This window comes from Cynocephalus volans, chromosome 3 (genome assembly GCF_027409185.1).
Source record: "Cynocephalus volans isolate mCynVol1 chromosome 3, mCynVol1.pri, whole genome shotgun sequence".
NCBI classification, from domain to species: domain Eukaryota; kingdom Metazoa; phylum Chordata; class Mammalia; order Dermoptera; family Cynocephalidae; genus Cynocephalus; species Cynocephalus volans.
This window is the reverse complement of record NC_084462.1, coordinates 44429544-44457067: the sequence shown is the minus strand read 5'-3', so window position 1 is coordinate 44457067 and position 27524 is coordinate 44429544. Positions and strand designations below refer to the sequence as shown.

Here is a 27524-nt window from a genome sequence, read left to right as displayed (position 1 = left end):
AAGAGGGAGGGAGAGCCTATCTTGTGTACTATTTACTCCAGCTTTACCTTCTTCAGTTTCTTGTGGGCCCCTCTGTGGTTCCCCTGCTCCAGGTCGGCCACACCCAGGAGCCGGTATGTCTCTGCCACCTCAGGACTGAAATCACCAAAGGCTTCCAATTTGGCTTCTAGGGACTCTCTCAGGATTGAGGTTGCTCTCTGTGAAAGGAATAAAAAGCTGTCTGGTTGAAAAGTTCAAAGACTGATCGAGATCAATACCTCTTAAGAAAATTATGTATTGGATATATATTTTCACTTTTTAGAGGAACAGGTTTGGTAGTCTCCTGAGCTGAGCCTACTCTCCTGTAGTTAAATAGGAGACAGTACATAGCACACATGGTGGGGGCCGGGGGTGGGGTAGAAGGTGTAAACTATGAAGACAGAATGCATGAAGGACACCTAATGAAAAAATGCACCTCAGCTATCACAGGAACCTGGGTCAGTTGAGCAGTAGGACAAAAGCTAATACGTATGGAGTCCTTATGTGTCAGGAACTGTGCTGAACAGTTTATGTGTGTGATCTCATTTAATTCTCATCGCCTTCTTTAAATAGGTACAGTTTTCATACTCATTTGACAGGGGAGAAAACTGAGGCACAGAGCAGTCAAGAAACTTGCTTAGAGTCAGACAGCTCATCATTGACAGTGCTAGGATCTGAATCTGGCCAGTAATTTTCATACTTTTTTATTTCCACGCTCTTCTCCCTCTGTGCACACTAATGTTCTTACAAAAGTGAAAACCACAGACTTCCCTCGTGATTTATCTACTTCCAGAATGTCCAGAATGTAGGGTTTTCTATTCTCATAGGAGATAGTTTGGGAAACCCAAGGTAAACATTCCAACATGATGTGAGATTGTGTTTGTTTTATCCAATTTATAACAACATGACGTAAAAAATAGGAGTTGGTTAGAAACAATATTTTCTGATATTAATCTCTTCAGTCAGACACCATGACATGCAGGGGGAAAACCCTGTTAAGGGATGTCAATCTCCCACGCTTTCTCCTGAAATTCTTCCACATCTACGTGAAAGCATAATTACAGCTACAGAACAGGAATGCTGACTTTAACACCCAAATAAAGCAGGGACCACTGAATGAGCTTCCCAGCAACACAGCCCCAAGGGCATCCCGATAATGCTCCACAGACAGCAGGATCTGGCAAGAACATTAATCCTTTTATTGGCAATATAATGAGTTAAGGGCTGGGCCTGAGGTGGGGGATCACATTCTGTTGATGAGGCAGAAATCAATTTTCTGGAATTGCTGTATGGGCAGAGCGATTGTATAACTTGCCAAGTGCGGACTGATGAGGTATATAAGGGAGTAGGATTTAAATCCAGTCTTTCCTGAAAGTAAAGCCCATCACATCCCTCCCCCAATGTGCGTGAGCAAGGACTCAGATTGAAGAGAGTGTTGGGTTTGGTAACTTTTCCATGGGAACTAGTTTCCCCAGTCAGGCTTTGAGGAGCCAGTGATGGAAAGAGCCAGAGACCCCTTTTCCTAAATGAAGCTTTCAATGCTGTGTGCAGCCTGACTGGGGAAACTAGTGGTGGGTGTGCATGCAGTTAAACGGCAAGTTGAGATGACAGTAGAAGAGATGTCACGTGGGTTTAGAGGAAACTGAGATGGTGCCAACCTTTAATAGTGAGGAAGCAGTGGAGAGGGGTGAAGAATAAATAGGACTTAGGTAGGCAACTGGAGCACAGGAGCACACACACCCTGTTGAGGTCCAGTGAGTGGACTCATTTGGCTGCAGTAGAGAAGTGTGAAGGGGAGAAGAGGGAGAGGAGGCTGGACTTTCTCACAGGGAATAAGAAGCCAGAGAAGGTTCTTGAGCAGGACAGTGGCACAAATAGAAGACAAATCCACACAGATTTAACCTGCGGCAGAGTGACCTTCACTTACACTTTACCTTAAAAGCCATTTCCTCCCCAAAGATCACCTTCCAGCTGGTGCCCACATGTAGGCTGTGACCACATCTGCGATGGTCTGAGTGCAGCCCAGTGATTGTCTCTCAGACTGTCCTTGGGCCCAGTCCTCGTTGGCCAATGCCTGCTAGAACTCACAGTGAGAGGTATGCAACCAAAGGGAGAGAACAGTATGAGGTGGCCATGATTGGCTGGGCATATTGTGCCATCAGCAAGGATACCTGGCAGGAGAATTAGGGCTGAAATTCAGTCCATGTTCTACTCTCCAGGCAACATGCTTTGGCACAGGCTGTATCTACCTGAGGAAAGGGCAGCTTTTTCTGTTCCTAAAAGGGCACTGGAAGGACTGACAGTGGCCCTAGAATGAAAAGGGCTAGTTTGCTAAAATCTCCAAGGGCAGCCTGAGAGAGTGAGGTGCATCTTTTGATCAACAACACTGATTTGGGTGACTTGGGCAAGGGCAGTGAGGCACAGCATCAGTGACACCGGCACCAGCTGCCTCAGCAACAGACACCATGGCAGGAAGCCAGATGGGCATGGGACAAAGGGCACATGGCCTTTGGTAGTCACAGGAGTCAGGTGGCCTGCAGCCAAACACACATCCACCCATCTGCTCATCACCCTACCTCCAGAAAAAGCGTCCCTGCTCTCACGGAATTCAGTCTGGTTGCCAGAGAGACATTAAACATCCACATGAATATATACTTACAAATATCTTATTATGTCAGACGGGTCTCTGTAAGGGAGAATAATCGGGAGAATCTAATGGAGACCGCGGGGAGGAAGCAGGGAAGCTGGCAGGAACTGAAGGGTGGACTGGCATTAGCCTGGAGACGCATGAAGGAGAAAACAAAGGTGGTCCTGCCCGAAAATAGGAATTAGAAACGGCCAGTGTGGCAGGAACACAGATCTGGGAGAGGGGGTAAAAGTGAGAATGGAAATGTCAGCAGAATCCAGATCATGGAAAGTACTGTGGGCCATATAGGGATTCTGAGGGCATTGAGCAGCCATAGGAGTATTTGACAAATGAGTGTTTCATTGATCAGATTTTCTTTTTGAAAAGATCACTGCGGCTTCTTTATTCTGAATGGATTAGGAAAGGACAAGTGTGGAAGAAGCAGCTGGGAGACAGGAGCTTGTTAGTTCAGTCCAGGTAAGAGGTCACACCTTGTGGGAGTGGAGATGGAAAACAATGGATGGATTTAATATATATTTTTTGGAGGGAAAATGACAGAGGAACCAGATGAGGTGAAGCTTGATGGGACAGAATTCCCCCCATTCTTCGACCTAAGCACTCCTCATAGCACTTTTAGAAATTGGGGCCGGGGGGGCGGAATCTGAAGCTCCTGGAAGGCCCCTCTCTTCTTGGTTGGGTGATTCAGAAAAATACTGAATCTCCACTCCTTTTGGTGACTGTACCCCTACTTTGGCCTGAGAAACATCAGTGCATCTAGATTAAAAGATTAAAAGCCTGTGTTTCCTAATTGAGAGAGGGGCAGGGGATTAAGGATGAGGAAAGAGCTATGGGGGAGGAAGTCTACAAAAAGCAAAGGAAAATAAAAATTTCTTCATTTCCAAGATTTGCCAGGATAGATTAGAATGGGGGAAAAAACCCCACATACATATGTATATAATGAGTGTGTGTGTGTGTATATACTATATATATATATGTCTTGAGCCACAGTATGTGGCTTTCCAATAGCTCTTAGGCTTTCCATGAAATAATAAATGTTCCCAAAAATTTCATTATCAATGAATATAAACTCTGGGTTTCATTTCATTTTTATAAGCCATGTCAGGCGTACCTGTACAGATTAATGGTAAAAGAGTATAAGCTGTAACTTCTGCACTGTCCAATTTTTATTAGATATGCAAATTCCATTCATTACCCAAAATCAGGAGCGAGGAATTAGACACACTATCTGCCATACTTGATGCCTGGGATCCTAGGGAGGAGCCACGGGCAGCACTCACCCTGGGTCCTAGGCAGAGGTACACCCAGGGTCCTAGGCAGGAGCTGTGGGTAGCACCACCCACCCTGCAGAAGGCAGGAGCACTTGGAAGATACCACTTTCATGTCAGTGGTCCACCATAGCCACCACCACAGCCACTGCCACTGCAAGGGTGGCTTGCCACCACAGTAGCAGCCACAGCCACCATGCAGGTGGCCTGCTGCCCACTCAACTGTGTTGCCTTAAGGAAAGTCACCATTGGAGTCTGGAAAAATAAGAGGAAGTCTCTCTCCTCAAAGCCCACTCCAGAGTAATAGAAGAAGCAACTTGCTCTACCAGATTACCAGACATTGACATAGAGATATTAGAAATATGAAAAACCAAGAAAATATGACAACAGCAAAGGAATACAGCAATTCTCAAGTACGAGACCCCATAGAGCAAGAAACCCTTGAAATGACCAAAAAGGAATTCTGAGAACAATCTTAAGGAAACTGAATGAGATATGAGAAGACTCAGACAGCTTAATGAAATAAGAAAAAATCTGCAGAATATGAAGGAATAAACTTACAAAGAGACTAATATTCTAAAAAAGAATATAGCTGGAACTGAAAGAAAAAAGAACTCCTGGAACTGAAAGATTCATTCATGAAATGAAAAACACAACCAAGAGCTTAGGCAGCAGATTAGAGCAATCAGAAGAAAGAATTTTGATCTTGAAGATAGTCTTTACAAAATAACCCAGATACACACACACACAAACAAAAAAAAAAAAAAAGGAAAAAAGAATTTTAAAAAATGAAGAATATCTAAGAGATCTAACCGACAACCTTAAGTGCACAAACATCTGAATCATAGGTGTTCCAGAAGGTGAGAAGAAAGGAAAAGGCATTGAAAACCTATTCAATGAAATAATAATGGAAAACTTCCCAGGTATAGGGAAATCCATGGGCCTTCAGATCTAGGAGGCTCATATATACCCAAACAGATTCAATCCAAAAAGATTCTCACCAAGAGACATTATATTCAAACAAGCAAAGCTCAAAGACAAAGAGAAAATCCTAAAAGCAGCAAGAGAAAAGCATCAAGTCATTAATAAGGGAGCCCCCATCAGACTAACAGCAGACTTCTCAACAGAAACTCTACAGGTCAGAAGAAAATGGGATGATATATTTAAAATCCTAAAAAAACCAACCAAAACCAAAACCAAACTGCCAGCCAAGAATACTATACCTGGCAAGGCTATCCTTCAGCAATGAGGGAGAAATAGTGTATTTCCCAGACAAACAAAAATTGAGAAAGTTCACCACCACATGACCAGCTCTGAAAGAAATTCTCAAGGAACTCCTGCATCTGGAATCTGAAAAATAATAATCACTACCATGAATACACAAGAAAGAACAAAACCCACTGGTAGAGCACAAATGCAAATGAGAAAGAGAAAGAAACTAAACCATACCACCTCAAAAAACCAGCAAACATCAAAAACAAACAATAAAGGGGGAAGAAAGGAACAAAAGATATTTAAAACAGCCAAACAAAACTTGATAAGATGCCAGGAGTAACACAGTATCTGTCAATAACAACCCTGAATGTAAATGGATTAAACTCTCTACTCAGATGACACAGACTGACTGATTGGATTAAAAAGCTAGACCCAACTATATGCTGTCTTCGAGAGACTCATCTCACCTGTAAATATGCACACAAATAGTAAAGGGATGGAAAAGATGTGCCATGCAAGTGGAAACCAAAAATGAGAAGGAGTAACTATTCTTATATCAGATAAAATAGACTTTAAACCAAAAATCATAAAAAGATACAAAGAAGGCCACTACAGAATGATAAAGGGGATCGATCCAGCAAGAAGACACAAAGATCAGAAATATATATGCACCCAATATGATAATTGTAGGGGTCCTGGACACCTCTCTCTCAGCACGGAACAGATCATCCAGGCAACAAATCAACAGAGAAACACAGGATTTAAACTACACTTCAGGCCAATTGGACCTGGCAGATATCTACAGAATGTTTCACATAACTTCAGAATATACATTCTTCTCATCAGCACATGGAACATTCTCTAGGATAGACCACATGTTAGGGCACAAATTGAGTCTCAACAAATTTGAAAAAATGGAAATTGTTTCAAGTACCTTTTCATACCACAACAGATTGAAACTAGAAATCAATAACAAGCAAAACTCTAGGAACTATGCAAATACATGGATATTAAACAACGTGCTCCTGAATGACCTATGGGACCAAGAAGAAATTAAAAAGGAAACCAAAAAATTTCTAGAAACTAGAAATTTCTAAATTCTAGGAACTAATGAAAATAAAGAAACAGCATACCAAAACCTGTGGGATACTGCAAAAGCAGTACTAAGAGGGAAGTTTATTGAAATAAATGCCTATATCAAAAGAATAGAAAGATTTCAGATAAACAACCTAAAGTTACACCTCAAAGAACTAAACAACAAGAACAATCCAATCCTCAAATTAGAAGAAAAAAAATAATTAAGATCAGAGCAAAATTAAATAATTAGAGGCCCCAAAAATGATAAAAAAAGATCAATGAAACAAAAAGTTGATTTGTTGAGAAGATAAACAAAATAGACAAGCCATAACCTAGACTATCTAAAAAGAGAAGAGGAAAGACCGAAACAACAAAAGTCAGAAATGAAAACGGAGAGATTGCAACCAATACCACAGAAGTACATAGAATCATTGGAGACTATTACAAACCACTATATGCCAACAAATTTGAAAACCTGGAGGAAATGGATAAATTTCTGGACACACAAAAACTACCAAGACTGAACTAAGAAGACATAGAAAACCTGAACAGACCAACAACAAGCAACAAGACTGAAGCAATAATTAGCAATCTCCCAACAAAGAAAAGCCCATGACTGGATGACTTTACTGCTGAGTTCTACCAAACCTTTAAAGAGAAATTAATACCAATTCTCTTCAAACTATTTCAAAACATTGAAACAGAGGCCATTCTCTCAAACTCATTTTATGAAGCCAACATCACCCTGATACCAAAACCAGACAAAGATACAACAGAAAAAGAAAACTACAGGCCAATATCTTTGATGAACATAGACACAAAAATCCTCAACAAAATATTAGCAATTAGAATACAGCAACACATCAAAAAATTATACACCATGATTGATGGAGTTTGGATGTGTTGTCCCCTCCAAAACTCTTGTGGAAATTTGATCTCCAATGTGGCAGTGTTGGAAACTGATTGAATCATAGGGGCAGATCCCTCCTGAATGGATTAATGCTCTCCCTTGGGGAAGAGGGGTAGTGAGTGAGTTCTTGCTCTGTTAGTTCCCATGAGAGCTGATTGTTTAAAGGACCCTGGCACCTCCTCTCTCCTACTTCCTCTCACCATGTGATCTGCTTGTACCTGCTGGCTGTCTGCCACTTTCCGCCATGAATAGAAGCAGCCTGAGGCCCATGCCAGATACAGCTGTCCCAAAATCGTAAGCCAGATAAACCTCTTTCCCTTATAAATTACCCAGTCTCAGGTATTTCTGTTATAGCAACACAAAACTGACTAAAACAATGATCAAGTGGGATTCATCCCAGGGATGCAAGGATAGTTCAACATACACAAGTCAATAAATGTAACACACCACATCAACAAAATCAAGGACAAAAACCATATGATTATCTCAATAGACACAGAAAAAGCATCTGACAAAATTCAACAGCCCTTTGTGATAAAGATTCTCAGCAAGTGAGGTATAGAAGAAAGTATCTCAACAAAACAAAAGCCATATATGAAAAACCTATCAACGATATCATCTTGAATGGGGTAAAGCTGAAAACTTTTCCCTTAAGAACAGGAACAAGACAAGGATGCCCACTCTCACTACTCCTTTTTAACATAGTATAGTAATACTAGCCAGAGCAATCAGGCAAGACAAAGAAATAAAGGGCATCCTTAATATCCAGAATATACAGATTGGAAAAGATGAAGTCAAACTGTCCCTGTTTGCAGATGACATGATCTTATATAAAGAAAAACCTAAAGACTCTACAAAAAAACTTTTAGAGCTGATAAATGATTTCAGTAAAGTTGCATATTACAAAATCAACATACAAAAATAAGTAGCATTTTATACTCCAATAACAAACTAGAACAAAAAGAAATCAAGAAAGTAAGCCCACTTACAACAGTCACCAAAAAAAAAAAAAAAAAAAACCTAGAGATAATTTAACCAAGGAGGTGAAAGATGTCTACAATGAGAACTACAAATCACTTCTGAAAAAAATTAAAGAGGATGCAAAAATATGGAAAGACATTCCATGCTCCTAGATTGGAAGAATTGACATTGTCACAATGTACATACTACCCAAAATAATCTACAGATTTAATGCAACCCCCATCAAAATACCAATGACATTCTTCACAGAAATAGAAAAAACAATCCTAACATTAATATGGAAAAATAAGACTCTGAATACCTAAAGCAATCCTGAGTAAAAAAAATAATAAAGCTGGAGGCATTACACTATCTGACTTCAAATTATACCACAAAACTATAGTGACCAAAACAGCATAGTACCAGCATAAAAACAGACACAGACCAATGGAACAGAATAGAGAACCCAGAAATCAACCCACATACTTACAGCCAACTGATATTAGAGAAGGGCAACAGGAGCATACATTGGGAAGAGAACTGACTCTGCAATAAGTGGAGCTGAGAAAACTGTACATCCATATGTAGAAGAATGAAACTAGACCTGTACCTCTCACCATATACCAAAATACCAAAATCAACTCAAAATGGATTAAAGACTTACATATAAGACCCAAACCTATAAAACCACTAAAAGAAAACATAGAGGAAACACTTCAGGAAGTAGGGCTGAGCAAAGACATTATGAGCAAGACCCCAAAAGCATAGATAACAAAAGGAAAAATAAACAAATGGGATTATATCAAACCAAGAAGCTTCTGCACCTCAAAAGAAACAGTTAACACAGAAAAAAGACATCCTACAGAATGGGAGAAAATATTCACAAACTATGCATCTGACAAGGGATTAATATTCAGAATATACAAGGAACTCAAACAACTGTTAAGTAAAATAGTAACCTGATTAAAAAATGGGCAAAGAAGCTGAATAGGCATTTCTCAAAGGAAGTATAGAAATGGCCAACAGAGGGCCGACCCGGTGGCGCACTCGGGTGAGTGCAGTGCTGGGAGTGCAACAGTGCTCCCGCCGGGGGTTCGGATCCTATATAGGGATGGCCGGTGTTCTCACTGGCTGAGCGCGGTATGGACGACACCAAGCCAAGGGTTGCGATCCTCTTACTGGTCACACACACACAAAAAAGGACAAAAAACAAAAAACAAACAAACAAACAAAAAAGAGAAATGGCCAACAGAAACATGAAAAAATGTTCAACATCACTAAGCATCAGGGAAATGCAAATAAAAACCACACTGAGATATCATCTCATGCCAGTTAGATTGGCCATTATCAAAAAGAGAGAGAATAACAAATGCTGGTGAGGATTAGAGAAAGGAGAACCCCCCTACACTGTTGGTGGGACTGTAAATTAGTGCAGCCATTATGGAAAACAGTAAGGAGGTTCCTCAAACAACTACAGATAGAACTGTCATGTGATCCAGCAATCCCTTGGCTGGATACATACCCACAGGAATAGAAGTCATCATGTCAAAGGGATACCCACACTCCCATGTTTATCTGTTTTCAATATTTACAATAGCCAAGATATGGATCCAACCTAAGTGTCTATCGACAGATGACTGGATAAGGAAAAGGTGGTATATATACACAATGGAATATTACTCAGCCATAAAAAGGAATGAAATTCTGCCATTCACAGCAATGTGGATGAAATTAGAGAAAATTAAGTGAAATAAGCCAGGCACAGAGAGAGAAATACCACATGTCCTCACTCATAAGTGGGAGTTAAAAAAACAAAAAAGAAACCAAAACAAACAAAAAAAGAAAGAAAGATACAACAACCAACAATAATTCGTTGAACTTTCAAAGGGAGAGAATGGAACTGAGGCCACCAGAGGTGGGAAGGAGGGGTCAGTTAGTGAGAAATTGGCAAAGGGCCAAAAAAAGGATTACATTGTGTAATGATAAATATAGTAATAAAAAATAAATAAATAACTGCCACACTCTATCCCAGCCAGAACTGCAGGCCACGATAAGCATGGTATGTCCATTGGATTCTCAAGGTTTCTTGTCCTTTGTAGGCTCTTTTGTAGGTGGACATTACGTCTACATTCTCGTAAACAGTTTTCCAGTTTCTAGGAGCAAGTAGGCTGCCTCTGGAAGCTGCCCAAGAGTGGCCACCTGGCATTATTTATCTGTTTCTTTCCAGAGACCGGCACATGCCTTGCACATAGTAGGTGCTTAGTGGATGCTTTCAGAATGAGGGAGTAGTCCTTTGAATATCAACTGGGTTGCCCATGTGAATAGCTGGACAATTGTGAACCAAACTCACCTCTTTTTGTCCAGTGATTTTTAGAAAATGGCAAAATTCGTCTTGAATTGACAGAAATTTGGCTCTTTCCATTCCTTCAGAATCCTTAAGATGAGCCATGCTCTCTTGAAAATACTTTTCAGCCACATCTGAAGAAAACCATCATCACAACAACTTTGAAAACTGCTTGCAGATTTGAAGTGGAAACAAAATAAATATACTTTTAGCAGTTGTGAACGATTTGAAAGTAAGTATTTGGACAAGAGAAACCAGTTAAGGAGACTGTCTTTTGCTCATTAATCTGCCTGTTTTATCTGAAATGATTTGGGTCTCAGAGGGATATGGCAATTTACTTTCCTAAGTTTTCATACATCTTAGCTTTCTTAGAAAGCAAAGTTCATGCAAAAGGAGAAACTATCCCCCAGACGTGAACACACTGGTGAGTTTTCAAGCTGACTGACCGTTAACTCTTCCTATAACTCTGGTCACTCCTCCCTGAGGTTAGGACTCCTAGAGTCCACTTATTTTAACAAACTTTGAGTGCAATCTTGGGACATATTTTGACGACATGAAAAATCTGGAAAATCTGGTTGACATGCTGCTGAGGGAAAAAACCCCAACCATTCTAAACACTTAAACATACTGGTTATAATATAAGAAAAATAGTTTAGAGCCTGAGCAGGACTGGGGATGAGGCCTGAGGCCTGAATGTGGTAGGAATCTGGAATGGAGCTCCGTGCAAAAAGCCAGTGTTCTCAGCAGAATTCTAAGATGACCTCACTAATCCACGCCCGTGTACTGATTAATTGATTAATACCCTCTGTATTGGTTATGGGTGGGACTTGTATGACAAGATAGTACTCCTGCAATGAGGTTTTGTCAGATGGCACAGTGGACTTTAAGAAAGCAAGATTATCCCCTCAGCCTGACTTAATCACATATGCCCTTTAAAAGCAGAGAGTTTTCTTTGGCTGGTGGCAGAAGAAGTCACAGAGATTGGAAGCATGAGAGGGATTTGATGAGGAGGACATTCTCTGTTGCTGAAATGGACAGCTGAATGCAAGTACCTGAGAGTGGCTTGTGGGAGTTGAGAGAGGTCACCAGGAAACAGCCAGCAAGAAAACGGGGACTTCAGTCCTAGAGCTGTAAGGACTGGATTCCGCTAATAACAGGAATGAACTTGAAAAAGGACCCCAAGCTCCAGATGAGAATGCAGCTGGCTGACAACCTGATTTTAGTTTGAGCAGCAAAACCAGCCCTCCCCTGCCAGACTTCTGACCTGCAGACCTGTGAGCTAATAAATGGGTTTTTAAACAACCATAATTTGTTTTGCAGCAAAAGAAAACTAACATAGCCAGTGCTATGGTCTGAATGTTTGTATCCCTCTCAAATTTATGTTGAAATCCTAACTCTCAAAGTGATGATATTAGGAAGTAGGACATTTCAGGGGTGATTAAGTCATGAGGATAAAGCCCTCATAAATGAGATTGATGTCCTTATAAAAGAGAGCTCCCCCACCCCTTCAGCCATGTGAGCATACAGTGAAAAGACAGGTGGCTATGAACCAGGGAGCAGGCCCTCACCAGACACCGAATCTGGTGGAACTTTGATCTTGGACTTCCAGCCTCCAGAACCGTGAGAAATAAATTTCTGTTGTTTATAAGCCACCGGCCTCTGACATTTTGTTACAGCAGCCTGAACAGACTAAGACAGCCAGGAATCCCTAAAATGGAGATAAGAACAGTTGCACTGGTCCAAGGTGAGGCCTCAAAGCTGTCCATTCTGAGGCCACAGTTAGAAGAACATCTGAAAGAAATGGGGACACTACACATGGGGCATGCTCATGTGTGAGGTCTGAATTTGTACCACCTACTTGGCTTGGAAATTCTGAAGCAAGAGATTAATACAGAAAGTAGTCTGAAACTGGAAAAATTATAGGGTTCTAGCAAGAGGTCTGAAAACTTATCCTGTGAAGAACCAGATGATAAATATTTTAGGCTTTGTGGGTCATGTGGTTTCTGCTGCAGTGATTCAACTCTGCTGTTGTAGCATGAAAGCAGCTGTAGACAATATAAAAATGAATGAGCATGACTGTGTTCCAATAAAACCTTACGAAAACAGGTGATGAGCTGGATTTGGCCCATGGGCCATAAGTTTGCTGAATCCTGCTCTAGTAGAGGAAAATGAGATGACTTCTTCCTGAAGGAGACTTGGGACTCCCATGGAAGCACCTGTTGGAGATGATCTCATGGTGACACAGGACAAGTACATAAAGTTTGTCAGTGGGGAAGATTATGACCCATATACACTTGACATTTCCACCTGGAAATCTCTTATGTACTGAGTAACGCAGTCTAAAACATTATCTTTTGCTTCTCTAAATTTCCTCTATATTTGGTTATTTCCCCTTTATTATTTCTAATGTTGTACTTTCTCCCTGTTTTCTCAATTAGGCTGCTAGCGTTTTATCTATTTTAATATCTTTTCTGATGAATTGGCCTTTGAATTTATTTTCTCTTTTTGTGATGTTAATGCCAGGTGCTTACAAAGAGGCCTCCCTGATCTACAGGCACAGCTCTCCAGAACATACACAAGGAGCAAGAACTGGAGCATCCCGTGCAGAGTGTGGTTGTTCTTGGAGGTAGCAGAGGGAGCAGTGCAGAGGACAGGCTCTGGGTTCAGGCTGCCTGGGCTCAGCTTCTGGCTCTGTCCCCTTCTAGCTGTGTGCCTAACTTCACTGGCCTGTTTCCTCATCTGAAAAAGGGGCCCATTGCACTAGTACTTCCCTTATAGGGTTGTAAGGAGTAAATAAATACATACAAACAACTGACAACATGCCTGACATATAGTCAGTGCTCAGTAAATGTCAACTATTTTAATTTTAGGGACAGTTTTGGTGATTGTGGCTATTGGCTTCCCCCATCCATAGTAGGCTGAACAGCAGGTGCATTGGAAGCAGCAAGTAGAAGAGAGGACAGAAACAGTGAGAGGACAGAAACACTGAGAGGACGGAAACATTGCAGAAATGTACAGAGTGGTCAAAAGACACACAAATCTGGCATCACTGACAGACAAACAGCCCTGCACGCGTCAAGAGCTCTGAGAACATCCCTAAAATTCACAATGAGAATCCTGGGTGTTGAGAAATGATCCAAGTACATGCCGTGTGATCTGTTTTAGAAAGGATAGAAGTAAGCACTTGGGAAACATGTCTACCAAATCTAGTCAACCTGAAGAAAACTTAGGTCTGAATACAAGCTGTGTTCATCCGCAAGATTCAGTCTTTCTGGATTCTAGGCAGCTGCCAGCCTCACCAGGAGGTCTCAGGGCCAGCTGGCCCCGGGTCTGTCGCTAACACAGAAGTCAATTGAGCAGGATTCCCCTGTCCCTCCCTTTCAATGGGGGTCTGTCCACTACTAGGCCAGCAGATGCATTTCTGGAGGATTACTCAAGTTTTTGTCTTAGTAGGAGAAAATTCTACTACATGGAAAATGTTACATCTCTTTTATTCGTAGTTGATTCATGGGAGAAACTATTACAGATTTAATGCTCAAACTAAGTATTAACTTTGGCTACTTTAATAATTGATGACAGCAAATGTTGGGGACAGTGTGGCATTTCTATTGTTGATTCTAAAAGCATTACAGAGATGAACATTCCATGTCTAAAGTGAAGGACGATATTCAAAGTGGAGTACTCGTGACATTTCAATTTTCTGGCTAATTGGGGACGATCCAAAGAATGTAGCCTGCTTTAAGAGTAAAGATCTTTCTGCATCTCAGCCTCGTCCCCCTGGAGATGGGCCCTCACTGTGAAGACCGGCAGATGTAAAGGGCGTAGGAAGGAGTGGGGGCTGCCAGGCACTGAGGTTCAGACCCTGGACTTTGGCAGAAGCAGTGCTGCCATGCTCAGGACAAGGTGGAGGCCAGAGGGGCGGGCAGGGTTTCCCTCCTGTCTCCTGGGTTAGGAGTCCATCTCAAGCACGGGTGGACACAGCTGCACTTGACACCTTTCTAGCCCTTTTCTCCTAACGTTCTCCCACCTGCCAGTATTCCTTCTCCTGGTGGTCACAGGCTGACCAATCGTACCCCGAAAAGCACCTCATTTAGGCTGATCCTCTAAGCCTGAGGGCAGCTAGTCCTTCCCCTCAGGGCAGCAAAGCTCATGGAGACTGCGAGAAAGGAAGCTGTCTGGCTATTCAGACTCAGGCGCAAATGGCTCATAACCTCAGACTCAGGGAGGCCTTCTCATGTTTCCAAAGAGGACGCTTGCTGGTGCATATGAATCTCTGGAAGTGGGCGTGGAGAGGAGAGGGGAAGGGAGGAAGGATGTGCATGTGGGAAAGCCAGGTACCGCGGCGAGCACACGGAGACCGCCTCATCCAGTCACTGCTTCCCTTCCTCCCTGTCTGAGTCCTTGGCTTCTCTAAAGTTACCTGGGTTTTTTTTTTTCCCATTTCTATTACTGGAAGGTCTCTAGTCAGGGGGCATAAGGCCAGGGAGGCCAGATTCGCTGACAGCTGTTGTAACATGCAAGTTGCCCACACGCAAGTTGCCCACACATCTGTAAACTCATGTCAGGACCCCTGTATATCAGAACAGCCTAGAGCTTGAGAACAGAAGGTCTAGAGCACCTGCAGTGGGTGCCCTCCCTGTCTATAAACTGGCAACCACTTTTGTCTTCATCTGAGACACAGGAGAGCCCTTTATTGTAAGACCCTGACTTAGTTCCCCCCCTCTGACCCCCCAAATTAACTTTGTGAACTACAATCACATGACCAGTCTTTGAGGGGAGAGTAAATTGAGTCCTATAGCAAAGAACTCATTTCTGGACCAAACAGAGTTTGTTCTCCCGGGAATGGGCATCCCAGGTCCATCTGGGACAAGACAACAGGATTTCCAGAGGAACAGGAAGTCATAGCCCCTGTGATGGGACGCCACCTCCCGGCATAGACCTCCTGCCCTGAAGCTGGGTGTGGGTTCACAAAGAGGCAGAAGTTCCAGTGCTCTTATACACAGCCATCCTAACTTTAAAAATCGCTTCTAGAATCCTCTGCAACCTGATGCTGGTGTCCTGAGCAGAACATGAGGTCATCTTCTAAAACACAGGAGCATGACTTAGCTTGTATATCTGAGCCCTTGTGGCACAGGTGTTTTAAGGCCATGACTCTCTTCCCATTTTCACTCCAACACAATGTTTAGGTTGTCTGTGAGTTGCAGTGGGGGAAGAAGTGCGGCTCAGTGGGCAGGATGGTTTAATGTCTCTGCAGGCAGCTCCATCTGGGGACTTGGAGCCATGTCATGCCCAGAGGCCCTTGTGGACTCTTCATGGAGATGTTCATATACAGGCAAAAGAAAACAAGGTTTCATTCAAAGAGCAAGCGGAATGTAGGATTGCAATGTGGCCCGCTGGAAGTCAGGAGGCTTTTAATTAAAATAAATTCCAGTAACCCTGGGCTAATTTTCCTGAGGCTGTCCTAAGGCAGGAGTTGGAACAGTAAGGGCAGCTTTCATTAAGAGGGAGGCCTCCGTGTACAACAATTATCTTTTGTAACAGTCTTAGTAAATAGTCTTTGTACTAACTGCAAAAGCTTTAAGGACCCGAGGAAATTTAAAAATGGAAAGTCTCAAATCGTAGCCTGGCATTAACCTAGAGGAGCTCCTGCATCCAGCAAACAAACAGACTGAACCTATTTGGACCCTTCTGGGGGCTGTTGCCCAGGGCTGCCTGTTGGCCTGTGGAGGCCACAAGGGAAGCCTGAGGACATATGTAGCCCTGGGCAGGCCCTCTCCTCACCGCAGGCAGACCCTCTTCAGGAGGAACACTTTCACAGGGCCACAGAGTGAGGCCTGTGACATGGCTTCTGGGAGTGCAGAGCTGTGACTCATGAGCTCTGTGATCCGAGAAAGTCCACGGCCATCTCTGGGGGCAGGTTTGCATCAATAAAGTGAGGAGATGGCAGCAGGCTGGGTGAGGGTGGCAGGGTATAAACGTGCAGAGTGCCCCTGTGGGTCTGGCACCCACAGGGCCTGCTGAGGGGCTTGGTCACCATTGGGACCTGCCTGCCTTAAAGTTCTCACCACCAGGAAGCTGATCAGGCCCCCACCCCAACCTCTCCAACACTCAGCATTCCACTTGGGGCCACCCACGTAGTGGTGAGGCTTCCAGCAGCCTCAGACCTAAGGCTCCATCGCTTGTTTGAAGTATATGTGTTTTTCATAAGCTGCCTTAAAAATCCCTTTGAAGCCAAGTCATGCTTCAGAAAGGTTTTCCAGAGAAGTTCTGAACACAGATTATGAGCCAGCGCAAAAGTGAAAAACTTGAGCTAATGAAAGTGGCCATGACAGAGCGCAGGCACTTCCTCCTCCCTTGGAGAGGAATGAAGGAGCCGCGGCCTCTGCTGTCAGGCACAGAGAAGAGAAGGCCCTGGTAAGCGAAGCTTGATTAGGTTATGGTTCTGTAAGAGAGTTCAGCAGCACAGACTCAGGGTGATAACAGGCCAGCCCTTCTCCTCCTCCACTGGCCCCAAGGGCTGCCAGCCCCGGAAGCCCCATCTGCCTGTGCTCCGGGGCTTCTCGGCTCCTTACACCTCTGAGGATGGGGCACCCACCGCCCCTCAGGTTCTGGAGTGTGGTTAAGTAGGCAGCGCCTGGGTTCCATTCTAGGCCTTGGTTTGCCTCTCACTTCCTGAGTGATCCTGGACACGCCCTGGAGCCAAATCCTCTAGATGTGATGACCCTAAGGTGACTTCCAGAAGTTTCTGAGAGGGGATTCTTCTAACACTGGTGGGAACAAAGTAAGAGGCTTCCCTTTCCTTCTATCAGCCTTGCTCCACTACACTCTTGCTCCACGTTCTCACCTGCTCTCTGGGGGGCACTGAGCAGGCGAGGATGCCTGTGATGTCTGCTTGGGGAGCTCAGAGGCAGGCCGAGCTCAGGCTGGCTGGGCATTCTGTAATAAGAAATGGGCCCTGAGTAGGGGCTGAGGAAGTTTCTCTCAGAGCACACAGGGCTGCAGGGGGGTGGGGAGGAAAGGAAGGTGTAGAGGTGCAGACAAGGGTGACGGGAGGCAGGTGGGTGAGTGTGGCCAGTGGTGGCTCACTCTTACTTGCCACCAGCAGGACCAGAGGGAGCCCCACCGTGGAGGCCTCAGGTTGGAGATGGGGCAAGGGAGGCAGCAGGGGCAGCTAAGGAGGCCCATGGGAAGGGGAAGGACACCTGACATGGCTGCTCCCAGGTGGCACTGTTACTTGTCAGGAGCCCACAGGATCTGGTAAGTGCATACATCATGGGCTGCCTAACTTCCAGTCTTTCTGGGACACACAGGGCCCAAGAAGCATCAGTATCCCAGTGAGCAAGGAATGAGGGAGGGCCCAGCATGGGGGTGAGCTGAGAAGGCAGGCCACAGGAGGCTGAGTTGAGAAAAGGGAGGACTGTGCAAGGCAAAAAAGAGGAGACTTGGGTGAGATACAGTGCCTAGCTTCAGGTACTCATATTTCTTAAATCTACTGTGTAAAATGTGGGAAAAGACTAGGACCCGAGGTGGCCGGGGAGATATACATATTTGTGCACAGGGAATTATAGCATAGGAATCCACTTAGTTAGGGATCCCAGCCCCTGCCCCCCAGGATCCAACAGGGCAGAACCCGTTCAGAACATCTGCTGTCCCTGGGCCCGGCAGAACACCCAGATGGGGCCACTTCCAAACAAGGCCGCCTGTGCTCAGCGGGCTCTGCCTCTCAAAGGTTTATACTGAAATGTACTTGGCTGTGGACCATTTCATTTTAATATCCTTTAGGAGAAGAGTTATAAACACAAGGCAAATGCCCTTAGCACTTAGCAGGGCCGGGAGAGCTGTTAATACCAAGTTTGTCTATGGCTGCTCTGGGAAGCTGGCCAGACTCAGGTTACTCACATTCCAAGAGCCCAGATTGGGAATCTTTATGCAGTCACAATCATTTGTGACTCCTAGGGCAGTTTTGTCTGCATAAGGAATGTAGAGAAAACACAGAGCAGAGGGGTTGGCTTGAGCGTGGAGCCTGAGACGCTGCTTCTTGGCCAGGGACATCTTGTTTGTTAGGTGGCAGTGACTTCAACGGGCATTCAGCAAGCAGGAAGCAGGCTATGGAGAATCCTCAAATGAGAAATTTTTTCTCATTAAAGATTCTTTTTCTTTTTCCAAAAAACAAAAAGAAAACCCAAAAAGTCTTTGTACTGGTTTAAACACAGGAGAACAGAGCTAAGATCTCCCCTTGGTGCTTGGAAGCAGATTTGCTCCCAGGGCATCAGGACTAGAAGTGACCAAAATTGGCCAAAGTCCCGTGTGGGTGAGAGCTATGGGGGCTTTGGCCTCCCCTTAGTTGTTAGCCAACAATAAGTTCCAAATTGCCCCCTTTAACTTCCCCCTGCTGGAGGCAGCAGAGACCTGGAGAAACCTCAGCCGTGGGTGGGTACAGTAAAGAGGACATGAAAGAGGTAGGGACAGCAGAGAGAGGACATGAAAGAGATGGGGACAGCAGAGAGAAGACATGAGAGACGGCTGGACTGTGTCTGCCAGGGCACCCACTACAGCCCCTGGCTGGGTGGTAGCTGTCTCATTCCTGTTTCTGGAGGGAAGCTGATTCTGCACCTGCTCTGCTCACACCACACTCGGGCACTTGCGGGTAAGAGTCGGAACAGAGTCTGTATCTCAACACACTGGCCTGGGTGGCTCATTTCTCCACATATGCCACCAATGGAACAAGGATTCTGAGAGCAGCAATTTTCAAACGAGGTTTACACAGTAGGAACAGTTTGAAGTTTCTTCCTGCTTATATGAGTTTGACTTGCATGTTTAGCTGATTTGTTTGAGGCTTTAGGAGTGGAGGTGTGTGCCCCTTTCTGTACCTGTTCTAGGGCTTCATGCTGCTGCTGGACATTTAGCATCTATTTCTATCCTTCTGCTTCTCTGCCCAACCTCCTCACTTAGCATTTGTTCGCCTTTAAGGCCTCGGTACACTTTCTTCCTCACGGCATCAAGGTGATAGGCGTTTCAAGTGTCTTCTGGCTGGTAGTACTGAAACTGGGAAGGGCCTACCTAAGCGCTTCCTACAGACTGATCGGGGCTTTGTCCTTTTTTGGGTAGAGCAATGAGTAGAGAGACAGAAGTTTCTCTACACTGAGGGAACTTCCTGGTAGGAAGAGCTGGCCGTGTTAGCTTAGTTGTTAAGTGTCAGGTCTTGCCTCCACAGGTTGTTTAAAAGGATTAAATGAGCGTGTTTGTGAAAGCACCAGCACCTGCATTCAAGAGGTGCTCAACTGCTGCTGCTATTGTCATTGTTGTCATTGTTGTTACTATCATTCCCCTTGCTCCCCAGTCCCTGAGTCCTCTGCAGCCTATGCTTCAAGCAGCCAGTCTTCCAGGACTCAGGCAGAAGCCACCCCCCTTCTTAATCTGTGAAGCCACCAGTCCCAACTCCCTGCTTCTGGGAGAAGCCGTCTTCTTATCCTTCTACTTTTCCATTTCTCGCATATTTCACTCCTGACTGGCAAGTGGGCTTTCTGGGTGCAGGTCACCACAAGCCCTGAGCTGCACCCCCCTTATGCATAAGTCTGTCTCCTCTTTCAATAAAGAGTTGCTTGCTTTACTGCTGGATACACTGTTTATTTCTATGACTTTGGAATCTGAGAGCCTAATTTAATTGCTGGCAAAAATTGGAAAGCTTTGGGCACCAGAGAAGACTCTAGCTGTAAGAGGGAAGTGGCCACTGGGACTATTTTGCTCCCATGTCTCTGCTGCTGGTAGATCTCTCCTGGAGTCCCTGGCCTAAATTCTGACAAGGCAGTGCTTTATTCTCTTTACCTTTCTCTGATTTTCTGAGCCCTCTTCAGCTGTTTGGTTGGATTGTATGTAGGTGCACCCTGGAAGGCTCCTGGCTACGCTTTGTTTCTGATTTTCCGAGCCCTCTTCTGTTCTGTATAGGTGCACCCTGGAGGGCTCCTGGCTATGCTTTGTTTCTCTGATTTAAATCTAGTCGATACTTTTCTTCTTTAGCGGACAACAGTGGGGAGAACTGCTTTTATCAATTACTGTCAGTAATTGATAAAAATTGATACAAGTTGGCCTTGCTGACTAGGACTAGGATAAACTGGACCCCACTGCTCCTCTTTTCTCTTTGTTTGTTTGCTTGGTTAGACATTTAGTTGGGTACCGGTAATCTGAATAAACCTTCCAATCCTTGCACCAACTTTTGGACTTTCCGGTCATTTGTTTAATGTGAGAGGGCAAGCCGAACCAGGTCTATCAGTAACAAGAGCTACAGGGCAAAGGGTGGCGCTGAGGCGCTGGCCCGTCCTCTCTCCACTGGCACTCCGTGCCCTTCTCTCTACAGGCTTCCTCAGCTCTTCCTGTGTCCCATGTCTGCCTCAAACTCCATGGACTCTGTGGCGGGCATGAGAGCGGAGGGGTAAGTGAGGAAACAGTCTCTGGGGATGGCTGCCCGGCTCCAAATCTCCACCACTCACTCGCTGGCGATGGTCCTTGGGGAAAAGGACCTAATCTCTCAGAGCCTCAGATTTTTCATCCCCAAAATGGATAATTGTACCTATCTCATAGAGTTCTGAGGATTTCTGAGTTAATAAATCTCTGAGTCATTAAACTAATAAATAAAAATTTTAGCATGGTTAGAACCACGGTCAGTATGTCCTGTGTAAGCATTAGCTATCATTACTGTTGAGGTCATTTAATTCTCACATACATTATTATTTGTATCAAGTAGGTATTACTATCATTTTCAATTTACAGAGCAGCCAATACCAGTGCCATATTCAGACTAGAATTTTTTTTGAAAAATATATAATTCAGATTGGATTGTCTCTGATTCTGTAAATCATGCACAGCAGAGTGCCCTAACTTGTAGCTATGGGACAAAAACATTTTAGGGCACAGTTTCTACTGGTCTCCACCCAGTTCATACATTCAACAAGTGAGTGCACCGAGCACTAGGTGGGGTGCTGGAAACCAGAGTCCCTTGAGGCAAAAAGATGGCCTTTTGGCTATAGCCTCCTGTTTGGTGTTCTCTGAGGAATAGAGCTTCCCCCTCCAGACTCCACCAGTTCAAATGCTCAAAGAAACAGGAAGGACCTGACAACCACTTATCCACACTCCTGCTATCAAGGTCAGAAGTTATGGATTTAGCTCTCACACTTGTTTTGCCTCACTCAGAGCCTTAAACATATTTGAGTTAGTTAGCATCAGTTAAAAATTGGAGACTGCACATTATCCAAATTTCTGCCATCTCTTAAAAAATCAGATCTGCCAGTATAAGTCTACCTCCCACATGGCAGCAGTGAGCTGGAGCTAAGTGCAGGGTACATAAGGGCTTCTCTAGTGTGCCACGGTCCTCACCACTCTGTCCTGTCTCCTTATGCTACAGCTGATAGCTTGCTGCTGTTCAGAATTGTGCTTGCTGCTGCTACTGATTCCTAATAACCACCTGCTTCACTCACATTGCTTGCTTGACTCCTGTAGACATTTGGACTTGTAACTCCTACCACTTTAGGGGTTTCTATCAAACATATTTGCCTTACAAGCATTTTATTATAAATGCTTATAATATAAGCTGTGGAATGGACAGCTCTTTATTAATGGAATTACAGGCACCAACAAGCTGGTAAAATGATGGCTTTTTGAAGGTTTTGAAGGCAATACTGATTGTTATGTGTGGAATGTTTTAGGGAAGGAGGACCAGAAAGGTCACTTGCCTCTTCTCTCATCTCTAGACAGGTTCCTCCAGATCTGAAAAGGTGCTCCCAGCTCTAGGAGGCCTGAATGAGGGACCTGCAAGGTGGGACGGACCAACGGATGAACACTGGTACCCCCTCTGTCAGCTCCCCTGTGGACCAGTGCTCCCTGCGTGGCCCCTGGATCTTTTCAGACCAGGCTTCTCATTGAGGATTTCCCTTCATCCTCTCCCACGTGCTGTCCTCCTCATCTTAATCTGCTTCCTGCTTCCTGAACCAACCCCAAGCCTTCTAGACACTGCTTTTATGCTTTCTGGCACATTGGAGCCCATTTTACTCAGTACCTAATTATTTTTACCTGATACCCTGGAATACATCCCTAGGTTTTCATTATGAGTTATACGCCACGTAGTGGATTGAATTATGTCCCCACAAAACTCACTGGAACTTGAATTGTGTTCTCCAAGTCTTATGTATTAGAAACTTAGCCCCCACTGTGACTGTTAAGAAGGTGGGAAATCCTATTATGGTAATTGAAAGGTGGAGCCTTGAAGAGATGACTGGATTGTAGGACTATGCAGTAGTGAATGGATTAAAAAACGGCGGTCAAGGGTGTGATTCTGAGGGCTTTAAAAGAAGAGGAGAGACTGTCTTTTTCTCTCTCTGCTTCCACCATCTTGCAATGTGAGACCCCTGGGTCACAGTCATCACCACCAGATGGACTTTGGACTTACCAGCCTCAGAAACTATAAGCAATAAATTTCATTTTCTTTATAAATCACCCAGTTCAGTGTACTTTGTTATAAGCAACAAAAACGGACTAATACACTCCATTTCTGAATATTCTGACCAAAAAAAAAAAAAAAAAATCACCAGAATGTGTGTTTTCTGTCAATAGAAGCACACTGTATGCTCTGAGCCCAGGATGGTGGATTAAAAAATTCCAGAAGCTCGCTGTTCTACCTATTACGCAGGGATAAGAAAAACCATATAAGCCATAAATGGCAACTTCCTTTTGAGATCCTGAAGCCATGTAAGTTCATCCCGAGTACAAGCTCAGCCCTGAGAGAGCCTGGAGACGGCTTGCCAACAGCCCAGTGCTGTCGCCACAGTAGCTCCACAACAAGCTTTAAAAATAGATCACCTCTGAACACAGAGCAGATTTCTCTGTCAGCCCTGCATGGATTCTCTGGGGCTCTTCATAGCTATGTTTGGATGAAGATTAGTTATAGTTAAGAGTAAAGGATTAGAGGAAGGCTATAGGGGGATAGAAGCCGAAGGACTGGGTGAACCAGTAGAGTGGCAGGGCCACAGCTGATCAGATAAACAATGAAGGCCCTGTGCAGGGCCTGCGTCACAGCTCCACCCACCCGTTTACCCATCAAAAGTGTGTACACCCAGAGGTGAGTGAGACAAGAGAGAGGGCTTGTGCTTACCATGGTGCTCGGGCCTCCCAGAAGCAATGGCAGCGCGGGCAATGAAGCATGCAGAGTCTGCGACCTCCTCTTGAGAGGGGCTTCTACTCAGCACGATGAGATGTGCCTGTCACCACAGAAAGAAGACATAAGTTGTTTACTTGCTTGGCAGCAGCAACAGCAAATGAACTGTCCTTGCAGTGATAAGCAGAAAGCCAAGGAACCTTCCAGCAAGCTGGAAGAATCTTCCAGCAAGCTGGAGTGCAATCAATTCTTGGGAGAGTGAGATTTTAAAAGCATTGAGCAGTGCAGAGAACACTGGATGCTGAATCAAGATGGCTCGATGCTGTGGCCAGGGCCCATCACTAAGTAAATCATTTAAAAGTCTATGATCCTTTGAGTCCAGTGTCAGCAAAGGAGGGGGTGAGGGTGGGAGAGAGATAACAAGAAGTGAGGTGATAAATGAAGCATTAGTGCTGTGCAAAGGAAGTGGGCGAGCCTGCCTGCCTACTGCTCAGCCCAGAAAGTGAGACCTGCCCACTGGTGTCAGCAGCCTCAGCCACATAAGTACAGACCCTCCCTCATGCCACACCCACCAGACCATTTGCCGGCACCCTCTGCAAACACCCATGGGAGATGCCCAAGCATGGGAGATGAGAAAGCAACTCAGTTCCTTGAAAATACAGTCCATTTAAAATTCTTAAACAAACAAACAAAATACTTGATCCTATGAACATAAAATAATAATAATTCTTTCAAATAAAATACAAAATATATCCCTCCAAATAAGAAGATAAAGTTAATACTCATTTCTCTGCCAACATTTGGAGTTTTATTCATCTGATAAACAGATACTTACAGATTGTCTGCTACAGGAGAGGCACAGGCTAGGAAGTGTGGGCAGTACAAAAAGAGAAAATCTGCTGAAGTACGAACATCATACACTAGTGTGAGATGGTAGGTAGTTCTCAATTAATTGCCCAAAGAGTGACAGACACACTAAAATACCATGAGTTTAAAGGAGGGAGATGCTAGATTGGGATAGGCAAAACATACTAGCAACAACTAAGATCTAAACTGTACTTCAATTCTTTTCTATATATGATATCAATTTTAATTTTCTTCCCAATTTTTACCATCCTCATTTTATGAAAATACTGAGATTGCTGAATGGGTAACTTACCCAAGATATCTTGCAGCTAATGAGGGACTCTGACTTCGATACTCTGACTTCAAATTCTGCTTTATCTACCATGTCCTGCATACTTCTATCCCTCCCATCCCACCCACCCATGGGGACAGACATCACTAACTAATGCCAACACACTCCCCAGAGCACCCCGATTCAGTTTCCAGGGGCTACGACACATCCATGGGAGCTGGCACAGGAGATAAAGTCATCCCAGTAGAGCATTCTAGTCTGGGCTGAGCAGCGCTTGCTCTTCTGATGACCAGCTGAATGCATTTCTGAGGCTGTAGTTAGGATGGGAGGTCTAATCTTCAACTCTAGACCGTCACCTCATTTGTCGCATGTTAAAATCTGTTGAGCTCTAGACGTTTTATGATAGGGACTACTCCAAATCAAGATTGTTGGTAATAACTTTTTTTGCTGAGTTGGAACAGTCAAAATTTCTTATTCAGAATGCTAATAATATCCTTTGCTTTAAAACAATTTTTCTTATTATGGAATATAAAGAATTTAATAAGTGATTTCAGCAACCCCAAATTAGTCATTGTCCTTGATTTGGCATGAAAGGTCCCATCTTAAATTCTGACTTGAAATGCTTTACAAATAATGGACATACCAAAATGCAACTTCATGTATGTATAGACGATGGTAGTCACAGGGATAGAGTCAAACTATTATGTGTTCAGTGTCTGGACAAAGGAAAAAAGAGAGAGAACCTCCCTTTTCCCCAAAGAAAGTCCAAATGCAAATTGACTCACGTTTACTCTGGGTTTCCCCCTTGACTAACTACCTCTACAATCCACTATTTGAGAACAATCACTGCGTGACGCCAGAAAAGGTTTGCCTCATATTGTTACAAAGACTGCACACACAGTATTTTGGATTAATTAAAACCCAGATTCAAAAAAGACTTTATAATTTGTTTGTACTCAATACTCTAATTAAAGGAAATGTAACAGATATGTGTCGATCAAAATTATTTTAAAATAAATAATTACATGTTCTGAAAGTACCGTAAGCTGCTTTTTGCCTTGGAGACAGAATACAAAGTTTCCCAAGAGCAAAATTGCTCACAATATTAAGAAAGTGGGTCTTGAAAGTTTTAGGGGGTCTGAATTTATCACATGACCTTAACGTTTTTCTATGAGATGCTAATAGAAGCAAACATTCATTATTCATTTTTCATTTCAGAAACTCAGTCTCTGATCTAATGTATTATTTGATATTCATGAAGCTTTTAAAAACCATATGCTAGATGGAATTAGAGGGGGACACCCATGATGTTTAAAATGTGCAAAATCACCATCTCATTTATTCAGGAAAATTCATTTCAATTCAGTTTAATTTAATTCAGTCCTCTTCAATTTATTTTAATTTTAAAGTGCCTTCTACATGCCAGAGATTGTGCTAACACTAGGAATTCACAAAAAAATTTAGGCAGGGATTTTGGTTTTAAAGGAGCTCACGGATGAACTACAGAAATGTGAGATAATTTCACTTTATGTAAACTTCCAGACACTGACCCTCACTAGGTTTTAGCACCTGGCTTGCTAGTTTCCTCTCTATCTCTACATCTGTCATCGTTTTCAGCGCTTTCAGTATCCAAGAGATTGGTCTGTGCCTATCAGGCAAGAAAGAGATGGCACATGTAAGCAGGTTAATAGAGGAAAAGAGGCCAATAAAAGGATTTTTTACACAGAGGAAACCCAACAATGCGAGCACAGGACCCCAAGGCAAGGTGCTTTACCATCTGGGACTTAAAGCAAGGGCGGGCACATTTGCTGTAACTGGAAAGGAGCTTAACAGACATTTCTCAAAGGAAGACATACAAATGGCCAACAGGTACATGAAAAGATGCTCGCAATCACTAGTCATCAGGGAACTGCAAATCAAAACCATACTGAGATACCATCTTACCCCAGTTAGACTGGCTATTATCAAAATGACAAAGAATAACAAATGCTGGTGAGGATGTGGAGAAATGGGAACCCTCCTACACTATTGGTGGGATTGTAAATTGGTGCAGCCGTTATGGAAAACAGTGTGGAGGTTCCTCAGACAATTACAGATAGAACTACTGTATGATCCAGCAATCCCACTACTGAGTATATACCCAAAGGAATGGAAATCATCATGTCGAAGGGATACCTGCACTCCCTTGTCTATCACAGCTCTGTTTACAACAGCCAGGATATGGAACCAACCTACGTGTCCATTGATGGATGACTGGATAAGGAAAATGAGGTTTATTTACACAATAGAATACTACTCAGCCGTAAAAAAGAATGAAATTCTGTCATTTGCAGTAACATTGATGGGCTTGGCGAAAATTATGTTAAGTGAAATAAGCCAGGTACAGAAAGAGAAATACCATATGTCCTCACTCATAAACGGGAGGTAAAAAAAACAAAAACAAATGAAAAGAAAGAAAGAAAGATACAGAAAACCACCACAATAATACACTGAACTTTCAAAAGGAGAGAACAGAACTGTGGTTAGTAGAGGTGGGAAAGGGGGAGAGGATGGGGGGTTAGAGAGAAATTGGTGACACAAAGATCGATTACATTTTGCAGTGATGAATATACTAATTATCCTGATTTGATCACCACATATTGTACACAAATGCCCATAGTCAACTCTATACCCCACAAATATGTATAAATAATTATGTTTCAATAAAAAAGAAAGAAAGAGGAATTGTGGGGAGGGGTGCAGTGGCTTTCGGTGTAAGGATGCAGCCCGCCTGCCATAACCTTGACGGGAGCAGCTGTGGAATGAA

General features: G+C 43.6%; 1 protein-coding gene across 2 annotated transcripts in view; it reads right to left on the bottom strand.

Moving 5' to 3' along the window:
* TTC23 (tetratricopeptide repeat domain 23) overlaps positions 1–27524 on the bottom strand; it is a 98068-nt gene that overhangs the window by 14289 nt on the left and 56255 nt on the right. For both annotated transcript variants that reach the window (XM_063090381.1, XM_063090380.1), the window contains exons 7-9: positions 23578–23683; positions 10443–10570; positions 48–197 (exon numbers count right to left, since the gene is read on the bottom strand). In XM_063090381.1, coding sequence (XP_062946451.1) covers positions 48–197; positions 10443–10570; positions 23578–23683 — 384 coding nt within the window. The remainder of the gene's footprint in view (positions 1–47; positions 198–10442; positions 10571–23577; positions 23684–27524) is intronic.